The sequence below is a fragment of the Neopsephotus bourkii genome, unplaced genomic scaffold, assembly GCF_033783945.1.
Source record: "Neopsephotus bourkii isolate Nb327-2 ecotype Australia unplaced genomic scaffold, CSIRO-AGI_Nbou_v1 NB_398, whole genome shotgun sequence".
Lineage (NCBI taxonomy): Eukaryota > Metazoa > Chordata > Aves > Psittaciformes > Psittacidae > Neopsephotus > Neopsephotus bourkii.
Window position 1 is genome coordinate 1526507 of NW_026900902.1, and position 22503 is coordinate 1549009.

Below are 22503 nucleotides of genomic sequence, written 5' to 3' on the forward strand. Positions count from 1 at the left end.
TTTGCTGTTAAGGGAACATAGAGAAATTTCACACATGCACCCTCATGGTGACTTCAGCAAAGCATATGGTACCTTAGCATGTTATAGAAAGAAGATTCATGTGCATAATCATCAGTATTAGCCACAAAATTTACATAAAACATTTCTACACATGATTCATATCTTTATATTATGAAGTGATTGTTCTCGATTTGTACAGGAATGCTTGTTTTACACAGGACTATGAAATCTGTCTGCACTGACAAAATAAATGTTTGCCTTTGGTGTATCAATAATAGATATTTATGGGCATTGCGTTAATTCGGAACAGAATATTGAAAATCAGTGAAAATTGGAGCTAATGTATGTATTGAAGCACACTGTTCTGAATGAAAATACTGCCATCTCTTTAATAACGGATTAGACTGAGTGTACATGGATTGGTTCCAGTGACAATTTATTTGTTTCTGTCATTCCAGCTTGGTTATCCAGTGTATCTATTTTAGTGAAAGTGCATTGGTTAGAACGATTAAATAACAATGAATAAGGCAGCCTCAAGGGTCATGCATTTAGCAAACAAAATAGCTAGGCAACAATTTGTAATTATCGGCCTGGACTTGATGTATGGGAAGCTAGCCATCAAATGTAAGACACAAACTACCTACCCGCAGAGAATAATGTAACACCATGCTTTCTATTTTGGAAAATGTGCTTAGAAAAGCAGCCAGTAGGATCATTAAGAATTCATTATAATTAGTTTTTTTAATGCTGAAGAAAGAAAAAAAAAAAAAAAACAAAAACCAAAACAATAAAACTTAAGCTTTTCTAATCAAGTCAAAGCTCTGTCTCTAAATTGGATATTACCACTATATTGTATGCCCAATTCCCATGTATAGCTTCTGAAAAAAACACTTTCAACTGCAAGTTTGAAATCATCATGGAATTTTGTTTTGGAATTATTTTTATTATTTATGCAAAATAACAATGAAGTCCTGCAGGAATTACTGCATTATAATTTAAATAAGACATTCACAGCCACCTGCGCATTTTAACTAGATAAATAGATGCATATATTTGAGAATGATCCACTTGCAGTAAAACGTTGCCAAGGCGTATCAAGATGTTAGTAAAGTTTTAAATTGTTTCAAGCATTTAAATCTGAGGCCATTTAAGCTTCAATAAAAGCTTCTGTCATATTAAAATTTCAACAGATTTATATACTAAATACATTTGAAGAGTGAGAAGATATTTTCAGCAGCAAATTATAGTTTTTTACCAACAGAAAATATCTAAACTTCTTTTCTGTTTTCTGACATAAATTTTGGAGAAATGGAAGGTTATCAATAATAAAGTACTGTTTTGTACAATACTAAATTGAAATGCTTTTAATACTTTTTATATGATAGAAGGGTCTCACCTTATTTTCTTAGTTATTGTTTATTTTTTATATATGTGTGAATATTTAAGCATATTCACCTTGTTTGGAAAGTTTCAGAAGTATAATTTGCAGGATGTGGTTTCTCTTTGTAGCTTTTTTCATGACACATCTCTTAATAAGTTAATAGCATCAGAGAAAAATTTGTACTCACAAAAACCTTTTGATTGATGGGGTGAGTGATGGTGTCCCTCTGAAGGAGTGTGTCTTCATAGCAAAGGCTGGGAGATTCCCACTCATTTTGTCTGCTCTTACTGAACACCCCTTAATCAGTTTACAATAAGACAATTACAAAGTATGTAATTTTGCTTTTGCCTGGAATGCATTATTTTCAAAATGTTACTGAAGACATACTTGCATTGCTATATGACATAGGAGATGATATGAGGCCTGCAATAGCAGAATTTACTAAGATTAATTTTTAGGACCTCATCCCCAAAGAAGAGCAAACCTAAATTGGCCAGGACTATTGCTGTGGGCTTCTTCAGTTACAAATACAGAGAGAACAAGAACACTAACAAAAATGGTGACACTAGAGGCTAAATTTTGAGGGTTTACATTAAAGTGCTTTTTACACTGAAACAGACAAAACCTAAAATCATCTTGAAACTGTAAGTGCTTTATGAGAAGGCACAGTATGGGTTTTGGAACAAGTAGACCTCCTCCTTTCGCTAATGCCTCTAAATTGCATGTTTTCACATGGTTTCCTGACAACAGTCAATAGGCACAAGCTCAGTGTTGCTATGGCTACAAATTTCACCCTTCTTTTGGCCACTGCAGCTTCCCAAATGGACTGGCTTTCTGTCTAATGCAAGTATAAAAATATACATGTTTTCTGTAATGTTTTTAAGCGATCCACCATCTCTATTCTTGCACATCTTCTTGGGCTGCACATATTGAGCCATGAGAAGGGCAGGCAGCAGCTGGCAAGCCTGAAGATGGAATGGGAGGGGAGAGACTGTTCAAATGCATTAGTGTAAAATGACCACTAAGAAATTTTAAAATTCCCTGTATGGAAAACAGAGCACATTGCTAATGTCTCTGACTTCCATGTCAGACTCCTGGGGCCATGTGCTGGCTACTCGGTGGCTCAAGTTACAAAGCTGGGAATGCTGTTCTTCTTTTAAGTGGGTCAACACAAGATGAAAGCCAGGCCCAGCTGATCTCAGCAGCAAAAATCTCCCAGTCTTCAGCAAAACCAGGGCTTTGCCCCTAGCTTTGGGCTTGGAGAAAGCTCAAGCTGTTAGATATTAGTTCAACTTCAGCATCATCCATTAAAAATATTGAACAACGTGGTCTTAATTCTTTGATCCAGTTGAAATCTCAGTGCCACTGCCACAGGATGGCTGCTCTTCTTTCAGGGTGTTACTGAGCACTCATGACCGAATTAGGTGAAGAAGGTAACTTTACACAGCTAGAACAGATTGCAGACAGTTCACAGCACTGGCCTAATCCTGTTAGCTTCATTTGCAGAAGTAATCCCACTGATTGTAGGACTGCTGCCATGAATAAAGCCATTAGGATTGGGCCCATAATATTCTGTGGACAAGCAGCTGTTACAAGTCAAATACATTATAATTGTAAGTAGTAATTGTGTGGCATCACTCTTGTAATAGTTGGACAAGATATCAGAAGTGACAATTCAGCTCGTATATTCCACCAAATCTTTGCCGATCTTCCACTATAAATAACAAGGTAGTTTGAGTTCCATCATCAAAGCAGCTAATTAAGTAATAGGGCATAAATACTCAAAGAAATTGACAGTCTTTTCTATAACATGAATTAATTCAGAAAATCACCATTTGCATAAATCTTTTAAGTCTCATCTTCACAGATGTTGATTCTGTCAGCTAGTTGCATTTCAAATTAATTTTAAAATAAACAGTGGGAAGTATACCTTTCAGCTAAAAATAACTTGCTCCAAAGGAGATTGCTAGATGTGAAACATACTTCTTGTGTACCACCTTATTTTCTTAAAACAAATGTTTTCTCATGTACTGGACTTTAACGTTATGAAAAATGTTTTAGTTATATTGAGAGATCATTTTATATAATTATATGCTTTATGGACAGCTGTTTTACATGGATGATTAGATTTTTATGTTGTTAAAAGAATGTCTTTTCCATATTAATCTGTTGCTTATATTAATGAGAGGTCCACAGCATAGTATTGGAAGTATCTTTATACCTTCAGGATTTTATTTTTTTTTTCTAAAAAAAGCAATGGTACTATGGTACTTCAGTATAATTCAGAAGAAAGGATACTGCACTGGTTCCAGTCCCTAAGGTATTTTTAAAGCCAGAAGTGTGGTGTACTACTTAATGTAGTGCCCACCTTATATATCAGCAACAAGTGTTGCACCAGTCACTGGCTTCAGAGATGCTCGAAATGCAGGGAAACAGTGACTGCCTGGTTGAGCTTAACCTCCTCACCAGGAAAGGAAGCCGAGAAGCAATTCTGAGCACTGATGGGGTGGTTGTCTTATTCATCCTCAAGCACCACTGGCAACTGTAGAGGAGGCTAAATTTTCTGCTTTCTTTCTGCATGCTTCTGTGACTACAGCAGGCTTCTCCTAGGTGAAGACCCAATTTCCTTCTCCGCAGGTTTTTCATGGGGAGTTATTTTACAGAGCTAGGTAACACCCGTGATTTCTTAATACAGAAACAGTGTGGCAAACTATGCCACAAAGTCTTGTTTTCTTTGTGGCAAGTACATTATTGTGTTAATGTGCTGTTCCTGAGGGCATCAGGCACACTAAGCATCGACCTAATTGTGAACATTCTGATTTGAAGATTCCTTTTATCTGGAAGCTGCATTGTTAATATCTTCAGTTTCTAACACTTTTTTGTTGTGTATTAACCTTCAGTAAGATATCAGCTTGATCCTCTCTGTCTGGAAAGAAGTACTTTTGATGTCAGGCAAAAGCAAAAGAAAAATGTGTGATAGTTTGGCCTCATTGAGAGATTTAAGACTCAAGATCCACACTGTGATACCACAGTCAAACTCATATGGCTGAGGGAGAGCACAGTCTTCAGCGTCTGTTCACAGTGTAAAATATACAATGTCATGCTCATGTTGTTTGTACTGAATTTGATTCTGATTTGTGCTTTAGGCTCAAGCTGGGGTTTCAAAGGTCCTAAGACACCTGGGTTGTAGGCTTATCTGGATTCATATACTTCAATCGCCAAAGGCAGTTTGTTGAAATATTTCCATTATTCCCTCTATTTTTGATATGTACCCCTGGTTTGAAGGGATTTGAAAATTTTACAGGAACAGTTCCATAAATAATGCTGTTTACAAAACATATAGGGGAAGAATTTGACTGAAATGAGTGGAAGTGCTGGGAACTTGCCTTGTAGGTCTTGTCTGTTGGGTGCCTGGAACGCTTCTGTTATTAAGATAACATAAATGTATGGTCACATTTAATTATAACACTTTATTGCAGGTATATAGGTACATTTATAGAGAGGTAACAGAGAACAATAAGCATAATAAAAAAAACCAAACAAAACCCACAAAATGGTATAACATTCAAAACAATGATCGCTGATGCTCAGAATATTTCTCCCATTTTGTCAGCCCTGGAGGAAACAAAAAAGCTCTTCAAATGAGCTAAAGGAGCTAGGACTATGTTTACAAGTTGCATATTACAGTTCAGTCAAAGATCAAGCTATTTATTTCTCCTTTTGATCTGGAATAGTGTTTCACCTGGCTTCAAAAATTGAAATACATTTGTTTATTAAGATAGGTGTTCTTCTCTGTTAAATCAGCTTGAGGAATGTGTCAGTAAAACCATATTAATATAATTTGTGAATTGTTAATATATTTATAATACTCTTCCTTGCAGGCGTTCATGTCAATGTTTCAGATTCTCACACAGGAAGGATGGGTGGATGTCATGGACCAGACACTGAATGCTGTAGGACATATGTGGGCACCTGTAGTTGCTATTTATTTTATACTGTATCATCTTTTTGCTACTCTGGTAAGTCTTCACTTGCAAATAATGCTGTGCTTTTCTTTGTTTTGAATTATTCTTACAGCTCTGGTATTATTTTTCTCAGCTACCTAAAAGTAAATGTGATGCTTACTTACAGCGTAGAGGGCTTTAGGACTAGTACTTTAATGTGGTAGAAAGCGGTGGCCTTTGTTCTGACGTGAGATGGTGTTCTTCATAAGATTCAAGTCACACTGCTAGACTAACAATATAATTGTTAATTGCCTTGTATTTTCACAGTTCTAATAAGTGCTTTATTTATAACGTAATAATGGTTTCCTCAGCTTCCACTGCATTCTTATTGCATCAATAATTAAAGTGAGAAATGTAAAGCCTCAGGGTATAAACTCTATACTAGAAATCACTACTTTCCTGTTGCCTGATGCAAAATCAATGCATAGAAAATATATGCTACAATATATCAAGCAATAAAAGGGTAAGAACTAATACAGCAGTTCCTGAATGTGTACGGAAATAGGAATTACATCTAAAAAACTCTTTTGTGTATGCATTTCAAATGGGATTATGTTTTATGTTTTTTTATAGAGAAAATGGTAAGGAAAACAGCTTTTTGGATATCCTGTATCAATAAGGGCTTGGTACTGTACTCTGAATGCCAACACAGAGAAACTACTCCATTAAGCGGAATAACCATTTTACGCACCTGTAATTCACTCCTACTTTTGTTCATTTCGTGTTGGCATTCTCTGCAGTTTTCGATGCCCTTCTTATTTTCATTTTCATCATTCCATTTTCAGTCTTTGCTCTGTTATCTACTTACATACGGTACTAACTGTATATATGCAGTTTCCATTAGCTCCCATCTATTTCTTTTACTTTACAGTAAGTCCTATTTCATTTCTAAAGACTGAATAATTATACTGTATCTGTGAGTGCAGCAGGTTCCTTCTTGTGGATTGAAATCTTGACCACATTATAAATGGCAGTAAACTATTTGATGCCCTTAGAGCTGCTTAACCAAATTAAAGTATAAGCTGAACAAATGTATGTATCAGCAGATATATAGGATATGTAATTGGCGTGCAAGGGTCAGATTCCTCGGGGTCTGGAAATGCAACTTCTCATACTCAGCTGATCTTTTAAAACTCTTTGGGAAGTGGGGATAGAAAGAAAAAGGGGAAGTGAGTGTTGGTCATGGATTTGAAAGCAATTTCTGGTTAGAGAATCTTAATTGCTGTTTTTCTGGTTCTTCACCAAAACTTTGACTGAACTAGAATTCATTCTTCTCTTAGATGAGCATTAAGCAAGCCCATAAAGTAAATTGGTGTCAGGCAGCTTCTGTACTAAAAATTCACACCTTAATTGAGAAGTGACTTAGCTATAAGAGCACGCTTAATGTTCTGCTTTATGTTTCAAGTTTTGAAAGAATCATCTGGGACTTTCAGTTTGTTTACTCAACACACTTATTTTGCTGTGCACTCTTCAGTACACTAACTTCAATCCTTTTACAGGGAAATTGAATTTAAGCACATGGTCCTTGCTTTGCTTTTGTGTACACATTTCTTCTCATTCACCTATGCAAATTTTGCATGGATAAAGAAACTCTGCTAAGACAACTTTGCAGAATTAGCTGGCCTTACAAAGTCATCAGTTTCAGTTCTGAGAGTTTCCTCAGACCCTGAATAAGAAAAGCTATGTAGGACAGAATTGTCTGGAAGCAAAAGAAGCTTAAAGAAAGAAAATAATGTGGAATTGGTAAAGGAGGATGACCTGCTACTAAAACCAGAAGAGTTCCAAGAATAAATAGCTGTCAGTGAGTAACAAGAGTGAAGTCAAATGAAGAAATTGCTTTCATCAGCCAGAAGAGGGGGAGGATTAGCATTGAGAAGTAATAATTGCAGTCATTTGGCAAAGAAGACTGTAGAGCCTTGGAAAGAAATTAAAAGGTTTTACGTTAGAAGGCAAAGAAAAGTTGAAGCTCAAAAACCAAAACGTCTTTTGGAAGTGAGGACTGTTATTAGTTGGGGTGTCAGTGAAGGAAGTTAAACAAGTGTGTGTTTCACTTTTGTGGTTCACCATCTCTGATATTTGTTGAGTTAAAAAGGGAGTTAATGGATGTCTTGATAGCTAGATACATATCTGTGCATGAAGCAGCAAGACTGTAAGGAGTGACCTATTTAGTGAGTGCTATACTTTGTAGTGTGGAACTGTACTTCCATCACTAGTATGCTCTGAGCTGCAGGTACTGCAGTATCATTGACTGTATAAAGTATCTGCAGAAGAAAAACACCATACTGTAAAACCCTGACAGAATGATAGAAAACTGTTCATCAGCAATTAGGGATCAAAATATTTTGTGCTGGGGATTACCTGTTTTATCAGAATTCTGTCTTGCTTTGCCATTCTTGCAGGCCATCTACTGTTTATAGTAGTCGGATCGTAGAAAACTGCAAGAGGTACTCTTTAGTATATGGCTCATAGAACTTGTCTTTTCAAACAGCTCCTGGAAATTCTACGTATTGCTAAAGCCAGTTTCCTATTAAAAGAACATTTATTTTTCTGAATACTGACATTTATAAATTTATGGGTATGTCCTTCCTGTGTCTTCTGTACCCTTATAGTTCATGGAGGGAAAGGAAATCTTGGTCTTAGTTCTAGACACCAAGCTCAGATGCAGTTTGAGGTCCAGATGCCTTGTCTGCTATACTAAGCTACTTAATCTTTTATATAGGTAGGGAGCAATTTTCCTGTATCATTGAACAACAAGTAAACTTAGACTTTCTTTACAACAGTGATGGATGAAAACGTCTGTTCTGCTTGTCACTCGGTGTTCCAAGACCACAGAAATATTTTAGGCCTGTAACTCTAAAAAAAAAAAAAAAAAAAAAAAAAAGCTTAGATTCATTCTGATATCTCTAGGAAACTGATGCTTACTGTAGGAGCTCAGTATGTTTGAGGATATTTGCCTTGAACCTCAGAGACTAAAAACTTGGTAGTTGCTGACTGCTGTAAAGCTAGTATGTACACATTGACTGCCTGCGGGTGTAAGTTGTCTGAGTGTATGTGCTGAACCGTGGTGTCCTCCTTCACCTAGTATTTGCTTTCCTAGTTGCGTCTCCTCCTCAGCTGTGTCACATTTTCAGCTTCTTTGTCTCTGCACAAGGAAAATATAATAATCTGATAGGCACTTTCTTTCCCCTGGGATTCTTCATGAACGTGTATGAGTGTCCTAAACTCTGGCTCCCGATGCATGCAAGTAATGAGGCAGCTTACTCTTCCTCTGGAGTTAGCTACTTTGCACACAGGCACTCCAAGCATTAAGCAAGTTACTAGTAGTAAAATAAACGAGTGTTAAAATTAATGAGTGCTAAAAATTCACACCTTTATTGAAAAGCACCTTAGCTTTATGAGCTGTTTCAGGATTCTGCTTTGTGGTGGGTTGTTTTTTTTTAGTATTTCTTCTTAATTTAATTTTATTTTCATGTGAAATACATTCTAAGGGGTATATTGTTACACATAGTGCATTGGTCATAAAACCTAGAATTCAAAATGTTTAAATTCATATAATAATTTTATGATAAGGAAAAAAGGATTTACTACTTGCAAAATGGCTAGCAGACATACAGTAGCAAGTGATCCTGGTTAAACAGATGTCAAAGGCAAGACTGTTATTTACAACAGTAGAGCCCTTATTTTTCCATGCCATTTCATAGTACTTCTTAAGAAAAATAATAATTTGCAATTGTTTTGTAGATTCTACTCAGCTTGTTTGTTGCTGTTATTTTGGACAACTTGGAACTTGATGAAGATCTGAAGAAACTTAAACAAGTAAGAACATGTTTTTGTTGTGCTTGGAAGTAGTTCCAATGAAATATTACTTTACTGATGGTTTTAGGGTTAAAGATGGGAAAATTCTTAATCAAAATGAACAAAAGAGTAGATGTTGAAGAGAATAGCAAAATTTTGTTAGCTAGTTGACCAGCAGACCATGTGAGAGAGAAATTAATATGTAAAAGAGATTTAGAAATTAGTTTAAATATTATAGAAAAGATACTCATATAACTAAAATAATTTTCAAATCATAGCTAGGTCATCTTTTTGTTTATAATATAATGAAATAGGTTGTGGGGGAGAGAGGGGTTGGATCAGATGATCTTTAAAGGTCCCTTCCTACACAAACCATTCCATAATTCTATAGCTTCATGAGCACACCATGGAACCATTGCGGGGAAAAGTACTAGCAAGGGTCCATACACAGGAAGCAGCAGAGGGTACTAGGTTGAATGTGTTAGATGAGTGCTAAAGGCACTTGCAAAGTTAGCTTGCTTGCTTGATTCTTCAGATTTGGGGGCCAAGATTACCAAGAAGCCATTCTCTTAGACTTGAAACTCCAAATGACAATCACGTAAACCACATTTAACTAGAGTTCATGCTGGCCATTCTGACCATGTGCACAAAGCACAAGGTATTTGTAGCTTTTACATTAACACATAGCTGGCTTTAATATGTGCAAAGGGGAGCAAAATCATCAACATTTGCCTATTTCATGCATGAAATAGAAAATTCAGAGCATAATATGTGGGAACTTCTTTTGTATATTTGGGTTATAGCCTTCTTTCACCTATGATTTGCTGGTTTTGATCTTCTTTCAGGTGCATCAGCAATTGTTGTAGAATTATATTCTTTCAATTCTTGAAAAATAATCAGAGACAATTTAGTTATTTTACATTGAACTGTTACATTGAAACTAGTGTGCCAAATAACCGTTCTCTTATTTTTCCTTGTCTTTTTATTCTAGTTTTAAAACTAAAGTGATGTGTTTATTCATTTATTTTCTTTATATTTGTTGTTTTCATTTTCTACATACTTCTCCTTTGTGGTTTTAAAGACTGTTTCAAATATACTCACTGAATAGTATATAATATAGAAATATAGAATATAGAAAGCTAATAATGATCCCCAGTCTTCTATTTTACTTCAAGGCACTGACAAATAAGAATATTATATTGTTACTTTTAATTCATCGGCATAGAATTCAATACAGAAATTAGTTTTGCTTTTCTTGTTGCATTAAATATCAGTATGTATTGCAAATTTAAGTAAGTTAAAAGGGCAGGTATTTTCTGCCAGAAAGACATATAAATACTGGATTTCAATTAATCAGCTCAGATAAGTGAAATGAGAGCTCTAATAGATGATTTTGGAATTGCCAGACAGTCTTGAGTATGCAAACTGAGTAGACCAATCAAGCTTATTCACTTTTCTCCTTACCAGTCTCAAGAGGTAAAATTATCTGAACTGAAAATGGCTCAGATATATGGTAAGCAATGTTATCCTATACTGGTGATTTTACAGAAAATTTTCGTGATGTCTGTGTGAGTTAGGAACACAAACCAACTTTCTGATGTGAAGAGCTTAACATATGAAATCCTGTGGCTTTTCTGTGAAACTTAACATTTTCAGTTCGTAAACCACTTCAGTAGTCTACAGCTTTGCTTACCAAACGGCCGCAACATGGCTTTGTGTTGTAGCAGTCCACCCTGAAATGGTGAACAAAGTGCAATGATGAGAGGCGACCACTTGCAATGCTTGCCACTGTGTCAGCCTGACATCTTAGCCTGGTAGAAAACCTGTCTCCATAATAGCAGTAGAGCACACTCAAGTAAAAGACATAATTTTAGCAGAGTCCCTTGATTTCTTAGCTTTGAGACCTGGCAGTAGTGTAACTCCATGAGTGTGGTGCTGGGCCAGAATAAAACCTCTGTTTAATTGACCAGACCTTTTAGTTACCCTCCAGTGTGTGTGGCACCATGATGACACTGACAGCCTGTTTCCATGACCCAAGTGGGTTTTAACTGGAGCACAGCACTGCCATTGGACATACCAGTTTGTTTGATCAGCATAGTGATATATGCATCATATGCTATTATGATCTATAAAGATGTCCAAGGTGGCTGACACTGATTCACTTGTACTGATGCTTTTCAAATGTTGCTTTAAACAGCAACCTCTCTTTAAAGACTATTACTCAGTACTAGTGAATGTATTCCCTTACGGTATTTTATCCAAATTAATGTTATAGGAAGTTTTACATATTTTTAAAATGCCTAAGGTAAAAGGATGTAAGAGGTTCATTCTTGGAGCTAAATCATATGGAATTACTGGAATGATTGTACAACTGATCAAGTATCTAGAACAGAAAAGGTTTTCTGTGGGGTAAATGCGATGGCATCGCAGACTCGGTGCTGACAGTGACTGTGCACTGTTATATTGAAATATTGGTTGTCTTATCTCAGAAGATGCAGCAGAAGGAGTTTTTAATTCAATGATATTTTGAATTCTCTGCTAAAAAAGGAGAAAAAGAACTATAAGAAGAAGGAAGATTGTGAGCTAATCTTTATGTTTTAATCAAGATCATTTCTATAAAGGAATAGATCTGTATTGCTGCACAGGAAAATTTTTAGCATCTATAATTAAAAACTGAATAATATTCTAAGGGAGGAATCAAATAATTGAGATTGTTAATATTAGGGACATTGATTGGTTGAAAATGGTGAAACTGTAACGCTCTCAAAAGTATTTCTATCTTTATGTCTGTATTTTTTTGCTGCCTTCAATGGCTGTAAAGCTTGAGGCCCAGGGCATTTTCAGATGATGAAATACTGAATTGTTTTAACGGAAGAGAGAATATGTTTAGGCCAGAAATTACATCTAGCTAATAATCCCTTTTGGGGTGTGTCCTTCTTAATTATGGCTTAATTTCTTTTTTGGAACTTGGTAAGAAATATATTGTTACTTATCTTTTAGATTATTAGGAAAGATCTAATTAGTTAATATTTGCAATGGACTCTAAAAATGTAAAATTATATGTAAACACTTGATTAATGTTGGTTCAGTAGATGTGTTTAAATATTAATAAATCAAAGCAAAAATATATTAAATGGCTAGGAGATTATATGTAATACTGTAATATAATATATTTAAAAGGTAATAAACTTTAAGAATTAAATTTACCAGTGCATGTTTAGTTAAGGATATACATCATGATTCAGTTTTTAATTACATCATTATTCTTTTGAAAAGTCTGGCCTCATTTAGTGCAAAGAGTAAATAGAAGTCACTTTAATAACCCACTAGTCAATATCTTTTCTCTTTACTGTACAGTATGTGATCCCTGTGCATTATTTATTGCACTGTATTCAAGCTTTGCTATGAAGACAAAACTATTACTCTTCATCCTGACTTTTTTATGGTACCTCCCATAAGTATCTAGAACAGACATAAAACTTGTAAAAGATTAACTTAAGTGATTTACTTAGCACTACAGGCACACGCAGGAATACAAACTGTTTTTCCAAGACACTATTCAGCTGTTTTAAGACCAGAATTATTATTCATATTAGTAGTGTTATGTTATTTTGCAATATACCTCCCATCCTCTGCCACGGGTCATCCTTTCATCTATGTCTGTCATGATAGCTTAAGTCAAGTGAAAAAGGGTTGTAGCTCATAGTGACCATCTATCTGTGCAAAAAACTTGATTCTCTGCAGCAATCCAAGCTGACCCTAACAGGCTCCCTAACCTCCAGGTATTAGGTTGATCCTGTCTGTATTCCCATGAGGCCTCTTTCTCTGGTGTTTGGTGTATCAGTTATGCAGATGATACTGATCTGAGACACAGGAAATATATCAGCTATAGTCTTAAGCTCCTTCTCTTTTATTCTTCTCTTCTTCACCATCCCCATAAACTGTTTCCCCAAAGTTAAAAAGAACTGAAAACATTACTTTGATTTCTTTGAATTTTAGAAATTCAACACTCTTAACAGAGTGCAAAGCATGACTTTCCTTTACAGTGGCTGTGTTAACTTTTCCCTTCATATTTTCCACATATTTACTTATTCTATTGTTACTACATTTCTATCAATTTGCCTAGATAAGAAGTCAGACTGATTAGTTTCTCATTTCCCATGCTGTATCCTGAAGTCCTTTTTTGAAGTTAGTCACATTTACCACTTTCCTTTCTCTAGCTACCAAATTTATTTAGGTGACAAGTTATTCAACACCACTAGTATGTCAGCATTGTTATCGCTGAGACCCTTTAGAAGTCCTGAGTGAGTGTTATCAGGTCTGGAGGGAAACAAATTGACCTTGTGTCAGTTATCTTCCAAAAGCTTTTGTTCTGACATTTTTGTTGATTAGTCTTTGGCACAGTTTAGGGTCCTCTTTGACCTCCTCTGTGGTCAACACTATTCATTTTGCTTTCTTGCTTTGGTTTTATTTTCCTGAACACTCTTGATTAACAGACTGATGTTCTTTTAGACTCTCTGCAGATTACGCTGCTTTCTCTATGTTCTTCAAAGCTTCCTTACTAGATTTTACTTCTGTAGAAAGTAGTTCCTTAAAAATCTTTAATGATCTGCTGTATTACTGTTTTATTTTAAAAGTTGTCAGAATGCATGCTTTTTTCCCCTCTGTTTTTTGGTCTAGCGTATGGCTTCCCTTTCTGAAACATATCCATTTACTTTTGAAAGCCTTCTTTGCACTCTTGACCTTGCTGGCCTTCTTTACCTTCTTGAAGTTTTTCTGTAGGTGGTAGATGTATTCTGTGCTTCTAAAAGTAGATATTTAATAAGACCGTACAGCCCCCTCCCAGTTTCTGTTATTTGGCCGTTCCTTTAAATTTCTTTTCAAAAGCTTTATGATTTTATGTAATTCATTTGTAGTGTAAATTCAATGTAGTAGATGGTTTTAACCTTCTATTTATAGAAAAAAATCTGAATTTAAGAGCATTTTTATCACTGTTACAGAACAGCTTTTTGATATTTATGCCATGAACTAGACCTTGCTCAGTACTAAACCATGATATGCTCCTTCACTTAGGTATTCTCTGACTGTATGTTTCACTGAGGACTCCCTTCTGAGTAACAGTTAATCTCCTTGTTTTACCTTCCCTAAACATACATGAGGGTAAACAAGTCTTCCCACTATTTTTACTCTTGTCTTTAGGCCTTTAATACTACTATGCATATTGAAATTACTTTCTAATCCTCATTTACATGTATATAGAATATTTCTTCAAGTTAGCCATGCAGCTTCATTGCAGAGGGCTCCTATGGTTTTGGATGGTTTTGTATGCATTTACCTAATTCATTTTATTGTCTGTAGATTGTCTGTAACTAATAACACTGGTGCAGTGTACTGTAAAGCCTGGATAATATCACAGAATCATAGAACAGTTTGGGTTGGAAGGGACCTTCAAAGGTCATCTAGTCCAACCCCCCACAATAAGCAGGGAAAATCAAATATGTTGCCTGATGCTGCATATTCTGATCCTGTATGATCCTACTGCTTGTTACTTCAGCCAAGTTTCTGAGATGTATTTTGTGTCAACACTGTGGATTTTTTAATAACAGGAATTCTAGTTCAATCATGTTATTTTTTAGGACCTACTATTAGTATAAAAGCATGTATATGTGTTGTTCTTGCCTAGTTTTATGTCCCCTCCTTTAGAAGGCTTTATTTCTTACATTTTTCTGTTTCCTATCAGAATCTTGTAAATTTTTAGGATTCCTATAACCTCATTCTGTAGAGAGAAACTCACTTTTACCTTGCTGATTTTTCTGTTTTGGGCTTACTTTACTGTTTTAGTACCTACTCCCTGAAATAGTTTTTGAAGCCAGTGAAGTTAATTAAAAATGGTACAGAGTTTTAAACACCCGGGTAGAATTCATCCCACTTCACTAATACACTACAAAGTCGTTTATGCAGTTTGAAATATTCATACAGGTTTCCTTCTCTAGTCCTTGAAGAGTAGGCATACTTTTGGAGGGCAATTTTTAGAGACATACGTTTTGTTTGTAGGGTGGCTGGCTACAAGTAAATTTGAAGCCAACCATTAGATTATCCTCAGGCAACTCTAGCTGTACGTATTATATTTCCTTTCCCTGAAGCATAGTTTGTAGTTTACAGCAGTGACGCTTGTATGACACTATTCTCAAGTGTATATCCAAGCTTCCCTTGTACAATACAAAGTTAATCCCTTCTAAGCCTACAAAATTTAAGAATAAATATTTGTGGAATAATCACAAAAAGATAGAAAACAAAAGGTAGGGATAAATGGTTTTCATAATAGAGAAAAGGTACTAGTACGAGGTCCATTGTCATCTTGCCTGGGATCTGTGCTGATCAGTATTCATGTTATCTAAAAACATGGGGTGATTAGTGAGGTGACAGAGTTTGCTAATATTGCAAAGTAAGCAAAGGCATGCAAAATTAAAGCCGATTATGAGGTATTCATATTTTATAGCAGAGTAATAAAATTACAGATAAATGTAATGTCAATAAATGCACACAGAGAAGCAGCCTACTAGATACCTGAATGTAGGCTTTAATTAAGCTATCATCAGTCCAAGAAGATTTTTGAATCATCATATATATTGACTATCATGTCAGTTCAGTGCTTGCCAAAAAAAGAAGACAAGCACATTTCTAAAAACAATTGCATCCAAGATGCTTCCATGTCTTGAATACAGCATGCAGGTAAGATCACACTATCTTTTTAAAAATAAGAGATAACAAACCTGAAAAAGGCATAGACAAGGATCATGAGAGTAATCTTCAGCTTGTAAATGAGGTGACTGAGAAGGAGGCTATGACAGAGTTAGATGAAATCACAAAAGGTGTGAGAAGTTGAGTAGAAGGCTATTTTCCTTCTACTGTAAGAAAATGAAAGGACACTCTATCGAATCAAATTGATTTTAAGACAAATTAATGGAATAAAAATCCTGTTAGGGGATTCAGTCCCAGAGGTTGTTGAAGCTAGGAAAGCACACAGAAAGTAAAATTATTCTGTATTTGATCTGTTCTTACATTTCAGACACCTTCCACGGGTCCTTGCCAGAGGCATGGTACCGGTGAGATGGACCTCTGATCTAACCCAGTGCAGTCATTCTTACACTCCTAATTTTCTATAACCTGAATGGGATTTCAGAAGCTATTTGCAAATAGCCTAGGGATGAACCCGTTGGTGACTAAAACCATATGTGTTGCCACTTTACTGAGTTGTATTTCCGCAAGAGAAAGAGCAAGCATCTCAAGTATCTCTGAGTATAAGCAGTGGCCTAACTTCCTTGGCCGTGTAACCTTACTTCTGTAATACTACTTCCTGGAATTACTCTGTTTAATTATGTATAATTTTAACAGTGTTAAAATACAAAATGTTCTTGATCTGCCTTACACTTATGATAACAACCCCAGCTTACCTCACTAACTTTGGAGGGTTTATCTTACAGCTTATATTAGCAAAGATTATTGTGACCCTATTTTACTACTGAAGAACCAAAGCTGAAGAAGTGAAATCTCTAGAGTCATGCATAAATTCCAGTACAGTGAGGAATGAAACAGACCCCTCAAGTCAATCATGAGGAACAGCCATGCACTTTAAATTGTTGAAATCTCACATAAGCATAGTTTTGCTGCTTCAAAGGAATATTTTCTTAAGGAAGATCAGATTCCTGTCATATCACGTGTGCTGTCAGTGCTCACTAGTATACACTCACACCATGAGGATAGATGGCATTCATTACTAAAAATATTTTCCCAATACATTTCTAATTTCTTACTACCTAGCAACAGCAAATTTTGCAGGAATAAACAGTAGGGACATTAATCTTCTAATTTAATGAAATTCTCACTCTCACCAGTGATTCAGAGAATACTTGTCAGATGTACATGCTCCTTTTCCTCCAGTTCTACTCCTCACCACGAAATAAATATAAGATTTTTTCCCCCTAAATCCACATCAAAGCAGCAAGTCATAGAATCATAGAATAGTTAGGGTTGGAAAGGACCTTAAGATCATCAAGTTCCAGCCCCCCTGCCATGGGCAAGGACACCTCGCCCTAAACCATATTACCCAAGGCCTCGTCCAACCTAGCCTTGAACACTGCCAGGGATGAAGCATTCACAACCTCCCTGGAAAACCTATTCCAGTGCCTCACTACCCTAACAGGAAAGAATTTCCTCCTTATATCCAATCTAAACTTCCCCTGTTTAAGTTTTAACCTGCTACCCCTTGTCCTACCACTAAAGTCCCTAATGAAGAGTCCACCCTCAGCATCCCTATATGCCCCCTTAAGATACTGGAAGGCTGCTGTGAGGTCTCCACGCAGCCTTCTCTTCTCCAGGCTGAACAGCCCCAACTTTCTCAGCCGATCTTTGTATGGGAGGTGCTCCAGTCCCCTGATCATTCTCGTGGCACTCCTCTGGACTTGTTCCAACAGATCCATGTCCTTTTTATGTTGAGGACACCAGAACTGTACACAATACTCCAAGTGAGGTCTCATGAGAGCAGAGTAAAGGGGCAGGATCACCTCCTTCAACCTGCTGGTCATGCTCCTTTTGATGCAGCCCTGGATACGGTTGGCTTTCTGGGCTGCAAGTGCACACTGCTGGCTCATGTTCGTTTTCTTATCGACCAGCACCCCCAAGTCCTTCTCCGCAGGGCTTCTCTGAATCTCTTCTCTAATGCAGGAGGCTGCACGTGTATATGGATCTACTTATAGTATATATATTTTAGAAGTCCTGTATCTAGAATAGTATTATTTTACCTCTGTACTTTAACCATGGTCATTTCATCTTTTTTAAATTTAACTTTCAACTGTTTGATGTTGAAAACAGGAACTTTCATTAACAAAGAAGCTTGGCCATAGCAGTAGCTTCTTTGCTGTTTTTTTTTCTGTTGAGATAGATCTGTGTTTTCAACAGTGGTTGGTGTTTGAAGACCTCAGTTTGATGCCAGTGGTTCCGGGTCGCGTTTTGAAATGCCTGGAAGCTTTGCAAAAAAAAGCAGCAGTTCAAGTTAGTGGTCTTAACAGGACTTTCACAGCCAAAGCATAAAAGGAAACCATTAGGTGGCAATCTGGCTGGTAAGAAGGAGCAATTGCAATAGAAGAAAGTTAATTAGGAGTTGGGTGCCATCAAAAATGGCACAACTACCATGGTATCTGGTTCCATAATACTCTTTTTTTTTGGTGGTGGTTATGGGGGCATGGCGAGGTCTATACTGGGGTCCACTACCACCTAATTGTCCAGAACTACCACAGCAGGTTACAGAGGTCCTTTAAAACAATTTCAAACAAATAAATAAATGAACAAGTATAAATAAATAAATATTAATTTTTAGGTGCTAATCCCTCTTGTCTTAAAATCTACCCTGTTTTTTTCTGGGTTTGTTGTCAGGGAAACAGAGCAATTAACACCTTCTTTTTCACTAAGCAGTTACTTTTGCTTCTTCAGTACTTCAGTTAGAAAACCCCTGATTTCTAATGAAACTTTAGGCGTCCTGCTATCTAAAGGAAGAAGTTATTGGTTTTGAGGAGTATTGACAACAATTCTGGAGCAAATATTCTAAATATGAACTTGACACTGCTCCCCTTTCATGCAAGAATATGTATATGAAATTGTGGTTAATCTCAGTCAAGACAAAGCAAGTCCGTCTATAACGGGATAGTGATGAGTCCTTTTACACTTTAAAGTAAAGTTAGTTTTAATAAAAGGTTCAAATGAGACATCTTAAGTAGAATGAATTTTTTTTTCAGTGTTAAAGGACTCTGATCACTACAGCAATCTGATGATTTTAGGAGGGTCACAGATTTTCAGTCGCTTATAGAGTTGGAATTTTTATTAAACTAAACCAGTATTCACATGCCATGCAATTCAAACTTACATTCCCAGAGCAAACATAAAATTTCCTTTTTGTGATTGCTGTAATATTCAGGTTGATTTGTCTGTAAGCTGTACAGAAGCATTTGAAGAAGAATTTGTACCTTTGATCTTAAATTCATGTGCAATCAATTGTTGATTAGGCAATTACTACTTTGATGTAGTTAAAAAATATTTCTAGTGTCCATACTTTTCGTATCTAACTCAGTGATTCACATTTTTAATCTGTGTAAATCTACTAAGAATAAAAAACTTCATGCACTGCAAAAAATGCAGTTATTTTTAAGAAAGAGGTGAAAGTATCTTCTGACATACACTGGAAAAAAATAAATTGTGAGAATTCTGTGTGCTTATGCAGTAAGCAGAATAACAAATGTTTTAATGCTTTTGTGATTAAACCAACACTTAGGAGTTTAGAAGCAGCTATTCTCAAGTTTCAGAACAATTACATATACAGAAAAAAAAATCCTTTAGATAAAGGTTGGCATTTTCCAAAGCCTCAAAGGGTAGAATTCATGTCATCTTGTTCACTATCATGCAATAAGTTAGATATGTAGTCTAACGTTGTCATCTGTGCTCATCTGCCAGTTACCGTCCATGGAATGATTCACCCCATCCAAGTTCAGTGTTCTCTTTTTTATTACAGAGGGAGTCTAGACAGCTAATTAGTCAAAATGCCCAATTTTCAATGATAAAGGTAAATTACACAAATCTCCAACTTTGATGAATGAGGAACTCATACTTCATTGGCATTTATTCCTATGGGTGCTTTTACATTACTGAGGCCAGTAATGTAATCATGGTGTGTAACACTGGACATCTTAATGCCCCAGGTTGGGATCTTAATTTAGGTCAGGGGTTTAGATAATAATGGCAAGAAAGAAGGATAAAAGTAAACATTCAAGGCTGGTCATCTCTCTTCACTCACAGCTGAGAAAAAATTCCTTGTTTGTGAATTTAGGTTCATAAAATAGCAGGTCACCTGCATTGGCACTTCATTTAGTTTTGTAAAGGTACGTGGTGCAAATCCAACAGGATCTTTGTAGAAGTTCCCTGCTTTCACCTACATTGGCTGAGAAGGAAATGTCTCACCTGTGGAGCAAAAGGCGTGCTCAGAGGCAAAAGGAGTGTGATCTGTGTGAAACCAGACATTCACCTTTTGCTATGGAAATAGTCACTAATGTCTATCTCACACATTTTAATGTATCCTCCTGAGTTTTTGTAGTTATGCTTGGTCTTGAAAGGCAAAGATACAACTACTGATTCTTTTTCACACAGTTAGTGCAGTCTTTTGTTTATATTAGATCAAAGGAATTTACCCATCCTCCCATTGCTGGAAATTTACAAAACCATCTATTTATTAAAAGAGCCAGAATTTCATGGATGCAGCACTCATTTGCTTGAAACCTTTCAAGGTGTGTCTCCTTTCAAGTTGGCTCTTACTCTGTGAATGATCACTACTACCTTCTGGACTGAAACATCCTTCTAATAATTGATTGTGTTTCTGTGTCCAAGGCATGTGCTTATTGCTGAAATTTGTGATATGAGAGAAAGCTTTCATTCAAACTCGGTTTCCAGTATGGAAGCTACATGGGCAAAGAGATAACAATGAGCAGTACACTTACCTTTTCCAGAACAAAATGCAGAAATCAGGTCTTCAGACTAACCTTCTGTTAGTTCTTCTGTCTTTCTCACACATAGCATGTTTCTACTTTCAGTGCTGGGGGTGGTTACAGATTTCAACACATTTTCTGGTTTAGGGTTTTTTTTGTTGTCATTCTGTTGAAATCAGATGAGAAGTAAGAAAAGGTTTTGCTAGCGACCTCTTGAGTATACGTTCATGAAGTTTGCTGAAGTGGTCTATTTATACTTCTCCAGTTTTTGTTTGCCTTTTTAACTGTTTCTGGGTACTAAGCTATGAAATTTGGCTTCCTTACACTCCTGCCCTCCAAACATTCATCACATCTTCAGGTAAAGAAGTTCCAGTAACTGAAAGAGCTCACTGGGTTTCTAGCTAGTGAGAATACATGATATTTTTATAGCTTCTGCTAGACACTCCTGCTGCTGTCTTTCTGTATTATTGCCTGCAAAACAACTGTAGAAAGCAACCTGAAATACGGGTCTTGCTTATTTTTCTTTAACTTTTTACTGTAAACTCCTAAGAATTAATATTTCTGCATTGATCCTTATCTTTGTTTCGGTCACCCCTGTGAGAACTTTGCAGAGATGAAGGATAACAAAGTGATTTATTCAGCAGAACCGGTCACAGAGAGAATGAAAGTCAAAATCTCACTGTCAGCCAAACTGAAGACCATGTGCTCTAGTACCATAAGTGAGGCCAAGAAGCTCTACCTAAGCCTGGTTTCAGTAGGAGAAGGAAGTTTACATTGTCTGGTATGAAGGGTAATTGACATGGGATGCCTGAAACAGTGCAAAAGTAAAAGTTTTTCCTTGATGTGGATTTGGGAATTGAGAAAATACAGTTACACATTGTAAGAAGCTAAAAAAGCAGTAATTTTCATCTCTGTTAAAATGAAAACACAGAAGCTAACTGATGCTCTACATGGCTTTTTTTCCCTATGCGGAGCGCTGCTTTCTCACAGAACATGTTCACATGGCAGCTAGCCAGTGGTCTGTGAACTGCTCGCCACACTGTCATCATGACTTATTAAAAGCAGAGTACTATCCTTCTGGGAGGGAAGTAAAAATAACTGTTTGCAAATCAAACTATTGTATAGAGGACTGTGCTAGTGAAAAGAAAAGAATGTATCGGGAAGTCCTTGACCCTCCCTTTCTCCTGATTGTGAAACCAAACCATGAACAATTCAGGTTTCTGAGTAAAGCAGTTACACAGCGATCTGCAGCCCAAACCATCTGTGATTTGGTATTTGAAGTGGACAAGCCTGCATTATTCTGAAACCAGAACATCTGCAATACTGAAGTTTTAAGCAATTGGCACTTTTACCAACCCTTAAAAAAAAAAAAGGTTTGTATTGAACAATGTAACTTTATTGAGTAGCCTGTTGTTTCAGAATGCTCCTTATACTAAGTATATGCCTTATGCCTTTCTGTCTGGATGGTCATATGGCTAACAGAAGAGGAAAATGTAATGCTTTCATTGATTCACTCTGTTTCTCAAATTCCTGATGTATATCAACTAGCTCGGGATTCATGAAAAGATTTAGATGAGCTTAGAGAAAACAAGCTGCTTGCATTAGCTTCAAATGATTTTAAGACTTGCCAGAGCTACTCTAGGAACTAAAGCTGTTAATGCTGGCTGTCATTTTTAATCTTTGCATTGTGATATCAACAGATCTGCATTAAGCTTCTCTGAATAGACTTTCCGATGTCAGGTCTTACCCGTTTTACCACATCCTGTAAAGATATCATGGGCTTAGAATAAAGCAA

At 36.3% G+C, this 22503-nt stretch overlaps 1 protein-coding gene across 5 annotated transcripts in view; it reads left to right on the plus strand.

The window, feature by feature from the left end:
• NALCN (sodium leak channel, non-selective) overlaps positions 1 to 22503 on the plus strand; it is a 227095-nt gene that overhangs the window by 124016 nt on the left and 80576 nt on the right. For all 5 annotated transcript variants that reach the window (XM_061349282.1, XM_061349283.1, XM_061349284.1 and 2 more), the window contains 2 exons: positions 5263 to 5400; positions 9127 to 9201. In XM_061349282.1, the coding sequence (XP_061205266.1) occupies positions 5263 to 5400; positions 9127 to 9201 (213 nt within the window). The remainder of the gene's footprint in view (positions 1 to 5262; positions 5401 to 9126; positions 9202 to 22503) is intronic.